The 19702-nt window shown below is 42.0% G+C and overlaps 1 protein-coding gene across 1 annotated transcript in view; it reads right to left on the bottom strand.

The window, feature by feature from the left end:
* Positions 1-8412: 8412 nt before the first annotated feature.
* LOC122065993 (ankyrin repeat-containing protein At5g02620-like) overlaps positions 8413-19702 on the bottom strand; it is a 36160-nt gene continuing 24870 nt past the window's right edge. Inside the window, exon 3 of the mRNA XM_042629824.1 lies at positions 8413-9600. Within this exon, the coding sequence (XP_042485758.1) occupies positions 8728-9600 (873 nt within the window). The 3' untranslated portion in view covers positions 8413-8727. The remainder of the gene's footprint in view (positions 9601-19702) is intronic.

Here is a 19702-nt window from a genome sequence, read left to right as displayed (position 1 = left end):
GGTCAACATCAGAGTTATCAATTCGGCCGAATAATTCACGAATTATTCGGCCGAACTGAATTTTTCCGAATTTTATCAAAAATTCGGACCGAATCCGAATTAAAAATAAAATTCTTTAAAATTCGCGACTTTTTCAAAACTGAATATAAATCGCGAATAATTCGGACCGAATCTGAATTAAACCGAATTATTCGGTTTATTTAAACATTATTTAAAAAAAAAAAAAACCAAAAAAAAAAAAAAACAATAAAAAACAATTTAAAAAAAAAAACCCAATAAGCTTTTTTGACCGAATCCTTCAATTAATCATCCGAATTATTCCGAATAATTCTCCGTCCGAATAATTCCCGAATCTGAATTTGTTAACTATGGTCAACATGGATCAACTCAAGAGATATTATGTATGAAACAGGTGGATCACGTGAACTACGCTAGACCTGATTCCTCTCAAGGGATATATAGGCAACTTGACATGTGCAAGTGCGGTCCCAACAACCTTCAGGTAATTGGAAGGTTCCCAGGTTAATAATTAAGGTATCTAAGAAGATCATCATAGCTTGTTTTCCCCAAGAATCGCCACTTGGGATATTTGGCCATTAGATATTCATCATCCATCTATAGTCCTCCAAACTCTTATCCAGAATTCCATCCTCCCAAAAATTGCCACCCGACACTAGTAATCAAGGCCAGTTCACTTCCCACCCTTGATTGGTAAAAAAAAAAAAAGAAAAACTTGATGCAACAGTGGTAAAGGTTTGGTTGTGTCAATAGCTAATAGGTGATACTTTGAAAAATAACCTCTCCTCTTTGTTTGTGATGGTTGAAAGAAATAATCATGGAATCTTTGGACGAGACATTAAGGAAATGGACCTTGGACATAAATATTGAGGCATAAGGATTGCTGAAATTTGTGAACATGCCAGTGCTCAGCTAGATTGGGTGTGTAGAGTTGCATCACAATTTGCTCCGATAGGTACCTCAACATTGGGATGCTGATCTCCATGTATATCAGTTTGGGACCATTGAGATTTGCCCAACTCTGGAGGAATTTTGAGGCTGCATGTTGTCTCCACCTGAAGGTAGATTGATTCAACCATCTTTGAAGGACTAATCATAAGAGATTCAAAGCTTCTTCGGATGGGCGATGGAAGAAATTAAATAGTTTGTCAGATATGGGAAGATCAAAATTTTAAAGGTGGCCAGGATTTTCACTAAGTATCTGTCATTGGGAGAGATCCCAGTAGAGATCATGGGATGCTTATCTATTTTGCATGTTGGCTTGCTATGTTCTCCGAAATTTAAAGGTCCATCACTTGTTCTGGTAGAAGTGGTAAAGCAGCTAAAGGAAGTAGGTGATATTGTCTCCACAATTCTTGCAGAGACACTTAAGGGATTTGATGACATGAGTCATAGCCATAAATTTGGGACCGATCGTTATCAAGGAAGTCCACTATTTTCCAACTTTGGTTACTCGAAAGGTTGAAATTGGTCAAACCCCTGAATGAATGCCAACTCAAAGTTTCCCATTATCAAGACAAGAGGGAGATCCCAGAATTCAAGTTCATTATTGATTGGAAAGAGTATTATTTACAAGGAAAAACTTCACGGGACATCGTATGGAAGTGCCCATGGTGGCCCATAGGTGATTTCCTAATGAAGACCCCTGGATGTAACTATGTCAGGTTGATGGCTTTGACTCATACATCCTTTTACTTACCGACTTACATCAGCCAAGAGTATGGACTAATGGCAGAAGACCCAGAGGAGTTGGTGAACTTCCATCCACCCCAAGAATTGTCTCCACAAATTGTAGTTGACCTATCCTATCTTTGGTAGGAAGGTTGTTCCCCATTTCAATGTAATAAGGTGATGTTTGGATTTTAGCGTTATACCGGTTATTCTAATGAAAACTTGAGTTGTGGAATTAATCGTGCCTTAAAATTCAAATTCTTAAAAAAATAATAAATAAATAAATAAAATATTTTTTATGCCAAAAGATAAGTTCTCATTCCAAAATAAAGTGCCAAGACCGGCAGTACAAAAAAAAAAAAAAAACACAAAAAAACAAAAAGAAATAAACATGGGGGGCGAGGGAAGAAGAAGAAAAAGAAAGATATTTGTGTTTTCAAGTTTGCAAGATTACAACAGGAACAAGGAAAGAAGAACCCTAGGAGTCGGCTTCATCATCTATGCCGAGGTCATTTGTGGGAATCATCACTTCACCTGAGATAGCTGCATCATACATAACTGCTAATCCAGCAATTGCTTCTTGAGATTGACAATTTACGTTTCCTAAGAAGGGATTTGTGAATCCTGAGAAGCACAAGGGATGATCAGAATAAGGGATGACAATACAGGAGAATCAAGTGGGGAATTGGTACCTCGGCACATGACTGCCTAGCCTCCCAATATAACTCCCCGCATAAGCTTTGATGCATATGGCCCAATCTCAGCATCGGCCTCCAGGGACACCTGAAAAGGACCATGTTAACAGGAAAGAGAGAAAAAGGAAATGATGTGAAGAATGTTTGGGACTTATGCAATCTTACTGAATAGGGAGACCAAGAGAAGCATCTTAATCCAACTTCCTCTCCAGCACCTTCGGACAAAGGGGTTGGCCTCATCTGGGTAGGACCAACCGGGGAAGCCTGAAAAAGGGGTGGCATATTGTGAACAAGCCTACCCACGGCAGATGATGACTCAGCAAAAGAAGAATCAGCAACACCAGGCTATGACTAAATAGAGAGAGGAACCATGGGACGTGTCCTCCACTACAAAAACATCAAAAATAATAAGGGAAGAGGATTTAAAGGACAGGAAAAGTAGTGGGGAGAAAGTACGTACCACAGGCCCTTAGGACTCAAAGGAACACAAACTGTCTCTGCATCTAAGAAGGTATCGTAGTCCCCCTCCATGGTCAAGAAGTTGTCATCCCACACCCCCTCGGCTAGATGCTCAGCCTTGTCCTTAGGAATGGCCTCCAGGCAGTGCATGGTAGGAGGAGGATACCAGGGAGGGATGCGTCGGTCCATGTTTGCCCATTGAGGAGAAAACCGCTCCCCCAGATACTAGACTCAACCTTCGAGACCTCGGAATATTTCCCTCAGCTGAGTTAGGGTTGTGGCTCACTCCATCTCTGCCACAACAGGGAACTCAATCTGCTGGAAGGGCCTCCAATGGACCTATACAGGAAAAAGGGATAAGTACAACACAAAATAAATGGGAAAGCTCAGAAGCAAGTGAGACTCACCGTGGTTATATCATTCAAGAGAGAACGAGCAGTGGACCCCCTAGGAAGAGTAGGTCTGCCCCTCAGTATATGGCTATCTCCCCACCTCGTCACTGCCAGGAAAGGGAACACATTTGGATCGCATAGTACTAGCAACATAAGCCCCACATGCTCATAAAACCATGGCTGATTTGGGAAATCGAGATAACAAGTTAATAAGGATGCATGCTCAAGGAAAGGAAAAAATGCATGAGGACAGGAGATTACCTAAATGATATAGCTTGCGCCCTTAATGCCGCGATCCCCATAGGCCAAGTGGTCCAGGACCTATAGTAGATGTGCGTATGCCGCCCCACCCCAGTCATAGACATCAATCTCATCAATGTTCTGGAACAGGGCTGTCATGTGGATGTCGATCATACCTCGGAGGTTGCTGAAGAGACACTGTTCCACGGTATATAGAAGGAAGGAACGAAGCACCTAGAGGGTCTTGATAGGGTTCAGTAGCCCCTAAGACGCTTCCCACCAGTGATCAACGATGTCAGCCAAAGCAATCATCTTCTGGGGGGTTTGGATCCCTGTCAGATTAAGGAATTCGCTCAGCTCCATGGTCTCAGGCAAGATGAGGGGCCTATCCCTGAATGGAACACTGGTCAGAGCATAAAAACAGAAGGGGGTAATTGTGACCTCACCGACAAGCAGGTGGAAAGAATGTATGCTTGGCCACCACCACTTGATGATCGCTCTCATCAACTCAGGATCTAGTTTCCTAGTCTCCAAAGCGACCAAGTGGCACAAGCAGGTATTATTGACCCGGTGTTTCATCCTAGGGGCAAGCATCCCAAACCATTCCCAGACCCTGTTGGGATACCCGTATCTTGCCAAGGTCGGGGACATGCCCTTAGGGGACACCTAATAAAAAAAATTAAAAATTAAAAAGAAAAGAAAAAATCAATCAGTCAGCCAAATAAAGAAATAAACAATGGAAATGACTTACCCACATATTCCACGCAAAGTTGCAGATGTGTTTCTACATACCCTGAAGTGTGTGCCCTGTATACCAGGCAGCGGGCCCCTCCGCTCCCTCAGCCGCTGGGTCATGTCCCAACATTCCCTAAAGCCTAGTTTTCCCAAGTGACCTAGCCAAGGAAAATCAAGATATGTGTTTGCTAACATCTTTTGCAGGATTTTCTTTCTTACGATCGATGAATCAGGTAAGACTCTAAAACTTTGAGTAGTTAAAAGATATTACCTATTGCATTTGCACCTCCGTCACCCTTGACCAAGATGACGGCAGTACATGCTTTGGTTGACAAAATGTGGTTGTTCTTTTCTTTGCCCTTCAGCTATGGCACAGGCCTCGACCAAAGAGGGGCATTCTATAGTTTGACACCCTCCCCCAGCTATGATGACTTACAGATCATGGATGTGGCCTTTTGCTTCCAATCAACAAAAAAAAAGACAACTAGCTGAGGTGGTCCAACCCCGAAAGACTCCCTTTACGTCCAAAAACCCTAAAAACCAAGAAACCCTAAAATCAGATAAAAGAGGGGTCCAATTATGACATCATATATACGAAGGAATCTGGTCCAAAGTGACCATACGGATGGATAGTGCTCGGAATCATGATTCCAATGATATATGGTATGACAAAATCGAACCATCGGATCTCCCGCAATCATTCCCGAAAAATGGAAGCCACTTGCACCTTCTAATCGGGCTCCATTCCAGTAGCCCCACTACCCTCTTGGTGAAAAAATTGATTTTCGCCCCCTTAGGATCCAAAAATCTATAAATAGTAGGCCCCTTTTCACCATCCAAAAACACACTTGGTTGGTATACCTACCCCCTCCCTTGGGTGACTGAATCTCATCTCCCTCTTGTCCTTGTTGGCCCCCTTTTACCCTTGTTGGCACCTCTCTAGCCCCTTCCCTTGGCTAGCTTAGCCCCCTCTAGCCACTTCCTTTGGCTTGCCAAGCCCTTCCTTAGCCCTCCCTAGCCAAAGCTCTGCTGAAGTGCTGCCCAAGCCTTAGCCTTTTAGTAAGCCTTCCCCAGCCAAAGTTCTGCCGAAGGTCCACCCAAGCCTTAGCCTTTTAGCCTTCCCAGCCGAAACTCTACCAAAGTGCCACCCAAGTCTTGGCCTTTTGGTAGCCTTCTCTAGCCGAAGCTCTTCCAAAATACCGCCCAAGTCTTAGCCCTTCCTTAGCCTTCCCTAACCGAAGCACTGCCGAAGTTCCGCCAAGGTCTTACCTCTTTATCACGTTTTTCTAGCCAAAGTTTTGCCGAAATACTAGTCCAAGAATTAGCTTTCCCTAGCCAAAGCTCTGCCGAAATACAAGCTCGAGAATCACTCTTCCTAGCTGAACCTCTGTCCAAATATTTAAAGACCATTACAATCAGCAATTCTAAAGGAAGGAAGTTAAAAGCCAAAGCCACCCTCCCCTGAGCTAGGAGAACCCACAAGAAGGTCCATATCTATTCCAATTAGGGGCCCACCTCTCTTAACCCGAAACAGGGGTTAAGCTCAGGTATAATCACTCACCCAACTTAGCATAATGTAGATTATTTATTTACATTGTGCTAGTGTACATATGTAGTTTTTTTGTTAGTTTACATATGTGTCATAATTTAGCCATGCATGCGGTATAGGAATAATTGTGGAAAATGTTCGTTCTTAAGCATCTAGTAGGAAGACCAGTCGAACCGGGTAGATTGGGTGCCTAACACCTTCCCAATTCTACAACCTAACACTTACCCTGTTCTCTGGACCAGACCAACTTCTGGGCCCTCTTTTTAGGAATTAGGCCCATTCTCGGGTCCTAGGCCCATAATCCTAGGTGGCAACTCCAAACCCCCTTTTGGATGATCCCAATTCCCCCATATAGGACCATCATTAAACCCCCACCCCAAGAGGGTATACCTCCTAACCACTCCTCAAGAGAGAGAGAGCGGAGCCTTGCCAAATAGGCCCCCACCTATCCTCGAGCGGGGATGCGGCAGTGCGAGGCCTGCGGAGGAAAACACCAAGAAAGAAAGATAGAGAGAGAAGAGAGGGCCCAAATCCCACGAAGATTCCTAGCTGTGACCCTCACACCATGTTGAGGATGTACATACCTGACTCGACTCATGTTCTGTTATATGTACCCCATGAGTTGGATGAGGATTTTGCCTATATGGAGTTTTCGGAGAAGATTCTTGACAGAAAGACCACATCCTCCGCAATCATACTATTTCATTTGTCAAAGTGAAGTGGACGAACCACCCGGAGTAAGAAGCCTCTTGGGAGCGAGAAGATGAAATGAATAAGCAATACCCTAGATTGTTTCACTTACCAGGTACGTTCAATTTCGAGGACGAAATTCTTGTAAGGTGGGGGGGGGGATGTTACACCCGTACCTTAACCTGGTCTAATTTGAACTTTTGTGATAGATCTCAGACCGGAGATACAGAGTACCAACGGGCTTTGGACGGCAGCTCATTGCAAAAAGGGAAGGGATGACCCCACCTACTTGTGCATTTCATGTCAGTCTAACTGGAGAGGATTCAAGCCTTCCGACTCTAGGAGGTAAGTGACCCGACACCTCCCTACCCAAGTCCCGACACGTACCAAAATTGCCAGAAGACCATGCACACAACATAGGGCAAACCCCTTTTGCATGTTTTCCATTTTTTTTGTCTATACAATTTGAATCTCAATCGGTTTTGTTGAAGCTTAGGCCTAGTAACGAAGTATTATTTTTTGTCAAACAATTAGCCTTTATCTCGATAACTATGCACTACCTCATATGTACTAACCTAAACATTGATAATTTTTCTCTAATATGAATTTTTCTTCTCTTATTAAAAAAATAAATAAATAATAAAAAAGTATTTGATTGTTAATATTGTTTGAAAATGCTCACAGATGCGGATGCCATTTAGCCAAGGTCAAATAGAAATTCAAGAACAGTGTTTGAATTGTGATAGTGGAAGGATGTGCTTCTCCCTCTTTCTATTATGGAATTCAAATTTGATAAGAGTTTTATTCCATGTTCGTAACACATCCATATGTGTGTGTGTGTGTGAGAGAGAGAGAGAGAGAGAGAGAGAGATCCTATTGATGGAACAAACAAGGTCGACTCAAGGAGCGAGAGGCTACTAAAGGTGCTTTCCCTGGCAATGCAGACTGAAGCAAAATCAAACATTCAACCCCCAAAACATTAGGGTTTTGGAAGAGAACCTACAAAAAACTAGATCAGCAAAGAAGAAAAAAAAAGTATTACCAATTCCTTCTCAAGTTCTATAGCAAGCTAGATCAGTGAAGAGGGTGTTTAGGGTTTTGGAAGAGAACAAACTAGATCAGATTAGAGAAGAAGAAGATACTGTTAGGGTTTGAGTAGTTGACAGAGATGGTTAACCACTGAAGCTCCCACAACTCATAGGTTCTTCCCCATGAAGCTTCACTCACAGGTTTCTCTAACTGCTTCTTCGCTCTTGAGGTCAAGGATGAAGTTGAGTTCATCACGGCCTCGAGAACAAGCTTTATCCCCTTCATATTAGAACGTGGAATGGACCAATTTTCCCATTTTAGAATGCACCCCATTCTTCATTGCATTCTAGTTCTCCTAAACAAGAATGCATACCAAACACTACCTTCTCATCCAAGAATGCATTCCAGGCCTAGTATGCGTTCCAAGAACGCAAACCAAACACAGCCTTAATTTCTGGAATCTCAAGTTCCTCCTCCGCTTCTGCTTCGACACTTCTCCCCATCTAAATTGCTAAAACCATTTCTACCATATATCCAACCTACTATCGAGTTTAAGGATTACAAGCTTTAGGTCCATATGGATGCTGCGCACACCAGATCAAAGTTTAACCGGATAACTGTACCAAACAACCCAAAAGAAAAGAGCACAAGAGAGTTACAGGCAAAATCCATTTTAACTAATATAAACATCATATGTGATTTCTATACTTTTTAACAATATGACATATTATATATACATTCAGTGTGCATAAATTACAATGAAGAGAAATTTGTTGCAGGACCATCGTCTTTTCTTCATTTAGAGTTGAGGTACAATCTTCCGTCCTCTAGGGATGTCACTGAAACATATTGCAGTTGATCGACTGCTTCTGAATCCTGAGCCAGATGCTTTTATTCTAAGTTTCATAGAAAATGAACAATGCAATACATGGGATATATATAACTGTCTTAGAATTTAAAATGCATAACCATGAAGAGTATACATCCTCATTGTAATATCCTGGAGCTGCAGAACCAGAGTGCATATGAAGTGTTTAATATATGAACACTTGGATTCTTTGTTAGCCATAGCATCCCTCTTCCTCTGCTTGAATGAAGTTCTATTTTTCCATTTAAAAAAAAAAAAAATTTGACTGAACTATAATTACAAGAGCGGGAGCAGCAACAGCTTGAACCATAGATATTAGGTGTCAGAGCTTGATGGGTTCTCATAAGAAGAGAGTAGTCCTACCTCCAAAATACACCAATACTAAACTGCATACATCCTCTTATACTCATTGTTCAGCAGCTCAGGGTCAGAAACCATAGAGACAGAGAATGAGCGTGAGCGGCTCCCTGAGGTTTTCCTTATATTCCTCATGTTTGATTCCTCAATCCTATGCATGACAACACAGTAACACATGGTGCCAACGGTAGTCAGCATTATCACGCAACCAACCACTGTAGTATAGACAGCAAGCCACAGGGTACGCTGGCCCACCACTACATATGAGAGAGCAATGAAGGCTGCTGATATGAAGAGGCACGCTAGCCACATTATCTTGTTAATGACAGACATGAGCTGCTGCTTTGCTTTCTGCTCAATCACAACTACAGATGTCTGGACCACAACAACAGCCAAGGAGATAAACAGGGCCATGGCGTCACAAACAAAGAAGATAAGGAATGCTGCCTTATTCGCAATATTTGCTTGCCCAAGAGAGACATCAAGAGAGACATTTTTTGGGTCCTGGATATACTGTCCAGGTACGGTAAAGATGGCAGCAAAAGCGACCGTTGCAATTAGAACAGCAACAACAGTTGCAGAGTTTATTGCATTGTTAAGGCCGCTTGAGTGAAGCTTCTTCAGGTTTTTCTGAATCTTCTGAACCTGAGCCCTGGTCTGACGTGTCTGTTGGAGTTGGGACTGCATGTCATGTTTTATGTCACTAACAGTCTGCTTCAGTTGTTTTGCTGGATTGGGAGGGTTTACATGGTCCTTAGCTCTGATAGCCCCTGCTTCTCTTAGAACTGAAGCAATCTCCAAATTTTCACATTTCTCTGCAATATCTAGAGGGCTTTCTCCAGCCTTGTTAATTGCATTGACATTGATACCCTCAACTGATAATAAACAGCATATTATCTGCAACATAAGCATGTTTCAGTACAGCATATATTTACACAGGAATCAAAATCTGAGAAATATGAGACAGGCCATAAATAATAAGAGGTCCATTGGGAAGTCTATCCACTTCGGTGGAGTCTATCATTGAAAACTAATGTCTGTAATTCAATTCCAGAATCTCACGTCTTTCCTCACTTCTGTTTCAAGAATTCTCTCCCATTAATCGGCTCCACTATTTCTATCCTAAGTCCATCAAATCCCTAATATGATCTATGTTGTACAAAAACAGATGAAATCTACTAGCATTGTTTGATGCAATTGGGCGATGGGTTTAGGGAAAATTGGCACTCGATTTGATTTCCTCTTTTTGTTTTAGAAACAATTTCTTTTGGAATTAGTAAGCTTCTAATTTTAGAGTAGTTTCCATTAATTATTTAATTTTTCCTTTATATTAGACATGTAATCAATGGAGCAATAGACTTGAAGATTTGAAATGTTGACATTGAATGTTTGCTTGGCTGCACCATGGATGCCGATTTCCCTTTATTCTCTCTTTGAATTTTTTCATCTATTTTCTCCTCTGAAATCTCTTCTATTCCCTTCCCCTTCCATATCATATACTCAGTTTTCCTTCTCCCTGCTGCTGTTATGTCACTGGGCTTCAAAAGATCTGATCGATCTCTCTCAAAAGCACTCCTTTGGGCCTGAGATCTGGAGCGAAGGAAGCCCTTCCATAGGCAACTCAAGCCCTCGAGTTTCTCCTCCAAACTCCTTCCCTACAGTGAGCTTCTACTCTGAAAATCATCCTGGTTGCTACAGTACCGCCCATAACAGGTTCAGGGTTTTATTTTCAACTTCTGGAATGAACAATCAACTGCTAATTGGCTGGAATCAGTAGAACCTAGAGTTGCGAGCATATGCTTGTAGTTTCAGGCCCATCCCATACCTGTTAAAGGACTTCTTCTAGCCGAAACCAGTCAAGGTCTCCGCTGGTTCTGAATTTATCGTGACCTAAGGTTGAAGAAAAACTGGTTTTCTAAAATTACAAGTAAAGACATTTATAATTACAAGAAAACCCCTAGTCCAGGAAATTGTGTTCTATCAATTCCTCCTTACTTTAATAATTACAGATTACCCCTCTTCTAATTTTCTATTTCTGTTTGGCCCTACTATTTATTTTCCTCTTTTAAGTGCTTGAGTGTTTCTGAAATTACAAGATTGCCACTCAACCATTAAATCGAGATATTTTATCATTCTTGTGGGCCCCAAGTGATCCGATCCTTGTTTTTGGAACCCGTATCCGCATCAAGTAGTATCAGAGCAAATTTCCTGCAATTTTTAGCCATGGCAAGTAATGTCACAAATGCCGAGCTACACAAATTGTATCGTGAATTAGTTGAGAATCAACAGAATACTGATGCTAGGCTTGATAGGACTAATGCCAAGTTTGACAAGTTTATGGAAGAGATGACTGCCTTTACGAAGAGGTCCGACAAGTGAGCTGAAAAAATATCCTCTACACTACCTCCTTAGTTCAATAGCTTATAGATCGAAGACACCTCTTAGCCAGCAACTTAATCCAGTTGTCCCCCAGGATGTTACACGACAATTTTTTGACAGAGATTATGGCATCAAAGTTGAAGTTCCAGAGTTCAGTGGTGAAAAGGGACCTGAAAAATTTCTTGACTGGCTTACCAAAGTTGAAAGGATTTTTGCATATAAATCTCTTCCGGACGAGAAGAAGTGTGAACTCATCCTCATCAAGTTTATTGGGTATGCATGTTCATGGTGGGATGATTTACTCCATGCAAGGTTTGTCAGAAGATTTGGACCCATTACCAATTGGGAGGTCATGAAACAAATCCTGACTGAAAAATTTGTTCCAATTAATTATGAGAATGTGATGTTTCATAAATTGCTTAACTTGCAACAAGGGAACAAGGATGTGGATACCTACACCCTCGAATTCCACAAACTATCTTCAAGGTGTTGACTTCAGGAAGCAGACTAGCAATGGGTGATGCGATATATCAATGGGCTAAGTACTGAGATCCGACTCGAATTAGCTAACACTGATTTTAGGTCCATTGATGTGGCAGTGGCTCATGCTAAGACAACTGAAGAGAAGTCCATTTATTGGAAGAGTATGATTAAGACTCCTTCAGTTTATAGACCACCACGTATGGAGGAAAAGAAGCCTAAAGCTCGCAAAGTTGAAGAAAAAAGGTTAAAGTTCAATAAGGACAGTGGAGTGAAGAACACCAGATGCCATGATTGTGGCGAGAAGGGTCACTACTCAAACAAGTGTCACAATAGGACTCGTTCTGTGAATGCAGTAGAAAAGCAACCAATTGAGAAAAGTGATGATGATTTTGCTTTATATCTTTATCCCCTCGAGAAAGATGATACTAATATTGATAATGATGATGATGATGATGTAGTTCATTCCGCTAGTCTTTCATCATTTTCAAACGGGCTAGGCTCCTCTCTTTAGGCAAAAGGGTACTCTTCTACCCGATTCTGATCCTACTGATGTTCATACAGTTGTTGATACCAGGGTAGAAACAAACTTCATATTTGCAAAATTTGTTCAAGCACATAACCTTCCACAGAAGCAGCTTTTCAAGAAGATTCACGTGCAAGGTTTTGGACCCACAGCTCGAGAAGAGGGCACTGCAGTTGTTCAAGTATATCTACAGTTTGGGCCATTAGAGTACCATTTAACCTGCTTGGTCACCCCATTGGCGCACTGCGACATTCTTCTAGTGCGACCTTGGCAACGACATGCCGGTATCCTCTATGATGGTCCACAGAACACCATCAAGGTGAAGTAAGGAGGTCGTACGTATTTGATGAGGCCACACACATTATCAGACATGCCATGTCGTTGACTAACTCCTGCTCCAGTGATACGTCAGCCTACTCTCCCTCTTGGAGTTATGTTTCCGTCTTCTGCTTCGAGATATGTGCCACCTCATCGACGAGCGCTTTACAAGGGAATTTTGGGAGCACTACCTAACTCGATAGAGTCGTGTTCTTTTAAAACCAAAGAGCTAATGCAGTTGGACGATGGGTTTAGGGAAAATTACCACTTGATTTGATTTCTTTTTTTTTTTTATTTTAGAAACAATTTCTTTTGGAATTAGTTAGCTTCTAATTTTAGAGTAGTTTCCATTAATTGTTTAATTTTTCCTTTATATTAGACATGTAATCGATGGAGCAATAGACTTGAAGATTTGAAATTTTGACATTGAATGTTTGCTTAGCTACACCATGGCTGCCGATTTCCCTTTATACTCTCTTTGAATTTTTTCATCTATTTTCCCCTCCGAAATCTCTTCTATTCCCTTCCCCTTCCATATCATATACTCTATTTTCCTTCTCCCTGCTGCTGTTACATCACTAGGCTGCAGAAGATCTGATCGATCTCTCTCAGAAGCACTCCTTTGGGCCTGAGATCTGGAGCGAAGGAAGCCCTTCCATAGGCAACTCAAGCTGTCGAGCTTCTCCTCCAAACTCCTTCCCTGCAGTGAACTTCTACATTGCAAATCATCCTAGTTGCTACAGTACCACCCATAACAGGTTCAGGGTTTTATTTTCAACTTCTGGAATGAACAATCGACTGCTAATTGGCTGGAATCAGTAAAACCTGGAGTTGCGATCATACGCATGTAGTTTCAGGCCCATCCGATACCTGTTGAAGGACTTCTTCTAGCCGAAACCAGTCAAGGTCTCCGCTGGTTCTGAGTTTATCGTGACCTAAGGTTGAAGAAAAACTGGTTTTCTAAAATTACAAGTAAAAGACATTTATAATTACAAGAAAACCCCTTGTCCAGGAAATTGTGTTCTATCAATTCCTCCTTACTTTAATAATTACAGATTACCCCTCCTCTTCTAATTTTCTATTTCAGTTTGGCCCTACTATTTATTTTCCTCTCTTTTAAGTGCTTGAGTGTTTCTGAAATTACAAGATTGCCACTCAACCATTAAATCGAGATATTTTATCATTATTGTGGGCCCCAAGCGATCTGATCCTTGTTTTTGGAACCCGGATCCGCATCATTGTTTGAACTCAAAGATCGAAATTTTGATCACTGGTAACAGCTGGGATCTGGAAATTTCTGTGGGCTAAGGCTTACAGGTTTGTTTTTTGTGGGGTGGGGGGTGGGGCAGTAAAAATAATGGAAAACTTGGGGGAATTTAGTATTTTACAGCTGAAAACTTTTAATAATCAGTTATTCATTACAGGGAATGTTCAAACATGGATGGGTACACATTGAAGACCCTAAGTTCAAAGAGATCATCCATGCATGACAAGAGTAAATGAGTACGTGGACCAAGAATGCTTCGAGTTATCATCTTCTTCTTACCAAGGCCAGTCAAAATACCATCTGGATCATCATGCTATAATATCAGGCATTTTACTTACCAACATATAGTGCTGTTATTCATAACAATTTCTCAACATCCTGCACAAATTGTTAAAATCCTATGGCAATGGATGTGTATGTGGCTTTAAATCTGTTTATCAAAAAAACAATCCAAATGGCAATTACTAATGATATCTAGTTGGTTTATAAACCTTGGTCGACTATTAATTAACATCATAAAGCTATTAAGAAAATAACATAATTGCATAAACACATTATTATTGACTTAACAAGAATCAAATCTATTTTGAAACAAGTTTGAAAAACATTTATGCAATAAGGAAATGTAAACCTGTCACGTTTTTTATATGGGGGCAGTTTTCCTAAAAGAGTCTGTGTAGGAAGACTTTCCTAAACAGCCCAAAAAATTTGTCATGCGGCAGATCAAATAGAAACAAGTTTTGTGGATAGGTAAACCTCAAGGTTTCCTGCTACATGCCAAGTTTCAGCTCAAAAGGAGTTTGTCAAGTGGCAAAACGGAGCTTTAAAAATTCAGGAATACGGGAGAGTTTAAACAGTTATGGTCAGAGTATTGTACTCATGCATGAATATACATTAAGGGGCATTTAATTGAATTTGTGCACGAAATTTGACACATAGCTATTCCAAACCATGACCTCTCTATTTAACAGTTGGGACAGCCGCATTATCTGTACACATGGCACAGTGAGAGTATTGTGTTTTGTAAAAGTTAATTTATTCTTACATACTATAAGTTATGTTTTGGTGAAATAAAAATGTTTTTCCACACATTATGAAACTAGATTTGTTGCTTTTTACAGGGTAAAATATTTGGGTATTGACTTTAGCTTGACAAAAAAATTTTGATGAGATTAGCAAAACTCCTCGTATTTGCCACCAGCATTAGAATTCTATCATTAGAAAACAATGATATTGATTTTGTACTCCCATGAATACCCTACAAAAATTGAAAATTTTGGGGAAATTTTAGACAAGCACTGGGAAATTAAGGACCACTGTTGAACTATTAACTGAGCACAGGAAATTGGTTTCCGTTAAGAAGGATCATGATTTTAGTTTTTCCAAAATGATGCTCCAATAACAACCATGACATTAGACATAGAGATCCTCGTTGTAAATTTGTAAGATCATAATGTCAAACCACACTTCTCAACATAAATTTTGTAAATTGATTCAACTTTATCGGTTCTTCAGTCAGAAAGCTTTTGCTGGTGGTTGAGTTTTGGGTTTTACTGAGTATCCAAAAATGACTACTTTAAATGGGATGAAAAGTTTTCCCTAACCCATTTATTGACTCAACCTGAATCCCCCAGAATTACATGGGGAGTCCATGGATAAGATGAATAGACGTGAATTCCCCGATCATCAACTTAATTCGTTGCAGTGTTAGAATTCCGTGCCCATGAGGCCCGAGAACATGAAAAGTATGTTGCCAATTGATTGCTGACTGCACCCCAATGCCTGCTGGCCCTGGATTACCAGAAGTATCTCCATCATAGTTCACTTGACCACTGACACAGCTGGTGCTGTCCACATACTCCACATCTTTTGTCTTGCCCGGGGGGGGGGGGGGGGGTGGTTTTCAAAATTCTCACATTGCCCCATTCCCTCGTAATTTATCAAAATGAATGTTTTGCAAGCATGCTTGGTTACTTTCCCAATTAGCTTGCCTAACTGTGATAACCTTACATAGTTCCTTTCCCATTCTCCGCATCTCCCTTAACACCTTGTTGTCTCTTCCCCGCAATATACTCCACAAAATCTCTATAATAGTTCCTTCCCATTCTATGCATCTCCCTTAATACCTGGTTGTCTCTTCCCTGCCATATACTCCATAAAATCTCTAGAAATGCACATCTCTACAGTAACTTCCTCTCTTTGAAACAAGGGGCGCATCCAGTTCTGTCGGTGCTTCAAACAATTTTGTTTTGTCTTCTCCATATCACCATATCACATCAACTGGCCCACAAGAATCCATCTAAGGTTTAGAGCCTGCAATACAAAGACTAACATGGAGGTCTCTGAAGCTGCTGAATCGACCTCTGAGAAGGAAGAAGAACAAGAGCTACTGTGGTTGAGGAACAAGCCATGCTCCTTAAGGCCATCTTTCTAAGCATAAAAACACAAGTTCAAAGAGTCCATCCTCAGACCCAAAAGGGGACAAAGGTCGTGATAGAAGCCCCCGTTTCCCTAGCAAAGAAGTGACACCTTTCAAATGAGGAAAAATAACCTGCCAGGCCCAGATATTCTTTCTTCTAAGTAGCACAGATGTTAGATCTTCTGCCGCTTCAATGCACGTTAGGTTTGTTTCTTTCTTTACCAAGCTCACCCACCACCCTTTCTTGCTTGCTTTGCTTTCATCGCCCTACCATCTACAATATTTCGCTCACTCTTTGTCCTCCCCTAATACTGAAAGGGACAGACCTCAAATAACTAGCTAAAGTCAAATATATTTAAAGGATACATCCAGCTAACTCTAAAGAGCCTCAGGAAGTGGTGCCATTCTTCCTTTGCAAAATTGCATTAAACTAACACGTGATTTACCAATTCCAGATCCTTCCTGCATAGTCAATACATTAAGGTTGGACGGAACTATTGGGAGGGAACTATTGGGCCTTCTCACAACATGTCGCACATTTATTTTCAAGATAAATTTCCAATCTAAGGATTTTATACTTTGGTAGACAGGGATTTCCAAATTTGTCTATTTGGAAAGTGGGGGATGGGGTTGGAGATTGGTCTAGATGCGTAATGGTTCCTTTTCGTGTCAGGGAGGAGCCCCAAAAAAATACCCTGAATCAAACTATCCACTGGGATTAAGGGACCAGATTTGGTTATCCTTCTCATATTCAACCAAAACAATATCATTAGCAAAGAGCATAACCACGAAATCTCGTCTTGAATGTTCCTGGCTACATCACCCATGATGAGCGTAAACAAATAAGGGCTTAAAGTTGATCCTTGATTTAGCCCCATTGTAATTAGGAAATCAATGCTTTGACCTCCCATGGTTCTCACACTAGTCACCACGCCCTCATACATATCTTTACTTCTCTTCTCGAGTACATGCCAGATTAAATCTCTAGGAACTTTGTCAAATGTTATTTCTAGGTCAATAAAAAGACCATATATAGAGGAAAACTTTCTATTCACGCACTTTTATCCGCTCTGACACCCGCTCTTCATGCCCGACTCATGGTACAATCCTCTTCCCGCTGAGCCCCCCCCCTTTCTCCTCGGTCCACAGAGACAAAATGTAGGATTGGTGCCAACAGTTCATCACGGAAGAAAGGACTCACCGAGCAGCCTCCTTCTACCACCACTACTGAACCCTCCCCTACCACCTCCCCTCCTCTATCTCCCTCCCTCTCTCCTAGACCTTGGACCTCGGTCGTTCGATCTACCCCTCTCCCCTCCAGGGCTAGTCACCATCTATCCTTCATTCCCCCCACTATCTTATGATAGGCAGATTGGCCTTTGTCCCTTGAGTTTCCTTGAACCTGAAATCCTTAAATGGCGAAACTACCTGATCGGATACTTCTTTAGAAGTTGTCCTCACTTCACCATTGTTAAGAACTCCCTCTCCAAACAATGGAGACTACTTGATATGATGTCCACCTATTCCCTTGACAACAGGATATTCATTTTCAATTTCTCTGAGGAATCTGATAAGTTTACAGCTCTTGAAGGGGCCCCCTGGCAAGTTGAGAAGAAGATCATCTTCCTCCGTCGCTAGGACCAGTACACTACCCTTAGCAAAGTCAATGTCAAATCTATCTGAGTGGCTCTCCCCAATCTCCCCCTCCATTTTTGGTGCCCCAAAGGTCTGAGCATTGTGGGATCGATCTTAGGGAAGGTCCTCTTCTCTGATCAATGAACAAAACAATAGACTGGCTCTCCTTCGCCAGAATTTGCATTGAAGTCACTGCAGATTTTATCCTCCCATCCACTGTCACTATCGTGGATGAAAATGGCTTCTCTTTTTATCAAAATGTTGTTTACAAATGGGCTCCTCCTAAATGCACCTTATGCAAGACGTTCAGACATCTTACAAAGGCCTATGTCTCCACCTCCGCCTCCCCTGTAGATGATCGCAACGTGATGGTCTCTGGTCCCTCGGTGGCTGATCGCAACCTTGGCCTTGCCTTGTCTCCTTTCCCCGATCCTCGAGCTAGAAGAATCCATCGCCGGAAAGGTCGTAAGGAACATAGCCCCATGCATATTCCCCTGCTATGCTAAGATTCCTTTGTCATACCAACATCTGTCGACCCTTTGGATCATAACCTTTTGTCCGCCAAATATAACAGATTCTCTCTCCTCACATCGCACTCTAGCTCTCACAGTGAAGATGAACTACCTCCTCGATCGCCGTCCCCGACGTCGCCGAAAGATCCGCTTGATCTCAATGTTGCTGCCTTAGAGGGTCTCGATCACATTTCTCTCTACCATGATTCTCGCTCAAGATCCCCTAAGGTTTAAGGTCATTCTTCTTGTCTTATTTCTGCCTCCGCTTCCTTCAGCCTTCTATCCTCTCACTTACCCCCATCCTTCCCCTCCATATAGGCCCCACTTCCTTGAGTTTATCTCCCTCCTCATCCTTGCATCACCACGGGCGGTCCACGCCTATTGATCGCAATCTCCTCAATCTCATTCCTCCAACTCTCCAAAACCAAACCACAAGCCGGTTCAACCTATCCACTAATAGTCCTTCCCATTCTAACCCGAACCTCTCAAATAATCGATATCCGCCTAACCCATACACTAATCCAATTCACCTAAACCCTACCAGCCAAACCCATCGCCCCTTATCATCGAGCCTCCTACCTTACCCAATATGCCCTTCTCCCTTACCCGACATCCTCCCTATCTCGACCATGACAACCCCTGGTCCTCTGCCCTCATCAACCACTTCTCACCCTGCAGGCACCACCTTGGAAGGTGCTCCCTTGACACTCCGGTTTGCGCAGGCCTCTCCTGCAGCCCCTTTGGCTACCTCCTTTGCTAGCTCCACTGTCGTTGATTCCTCTTTTGCTACTGATGTTGATTCCCTCTTTGTTGCTGCTCGTGGCACTCCCTCTATTGCTATATTAGTTATTCCAGCTGCCTTCTCTCCCTGACATTGTAGCTCTTTCAGATACCCATGAAGATGTCATGGTCAGGCCTTTCGCTTGACCATGCTAATGTTTTATCCCTTGCTTCGATCCCCTTGGAAGGTGCGCGCAAGCCCCCTTGTGCACTTGAACACATCTTGTGCCCCTACTACAAGTCCTTCTATCACTGCTAATCCTCCTAACACCACCTTTATGGCTCTGCTTCCTTCTGAATCTCCTACTGTCGAGCTCCCTGCTACGGCCTCCTCAATTGTTGCCCCCTCAAAGAAGAAGAAAAAGTTGACCAAATCCAGCTCTCTACTGTCCAAGGATATAAGCTCTGAATTTATTGCTAAGTCTCCTTGAATTCCCCATCTCCCTCCTTTTAAGGAATATCACAGAAGACTTAAATTCAAACACCCCTTCAACCTACACAGGTCTCCCACTGCTCCCATGAGCTCTTGTTGCCGCACCCCCTCCCTCCAAATGACACCCTAGATTATCTGGAACATTTGAGGTCTCAACTCCTCGGCCAAGCAATCCGTCATCCTCTCTTATCCGCTTTTCCCATGCAACCCTCTGCTACCTCCTTGAAACCAGTGTCCTCGAGCCTAATAT

This window comes from Macadamia integrifolia, chromosome 2 (assembly GCF_013358625.1).
Source record: "Macadamia integrifolia cultivar HAES 741 chromosome 2, SCU_Mint_v3, whole genome shotgun sequence".
NCBI lineage: Eukaryota > Viridiplantae > Streptophyta > Magnoliopsida > Proteales > Proteaceae > Macadamia > Macadamia integrifolia.
Note: the sequence above shows the minus strand (reverse complement) of the source record. Positions and strands in the feature narration are given on the sequence as shown.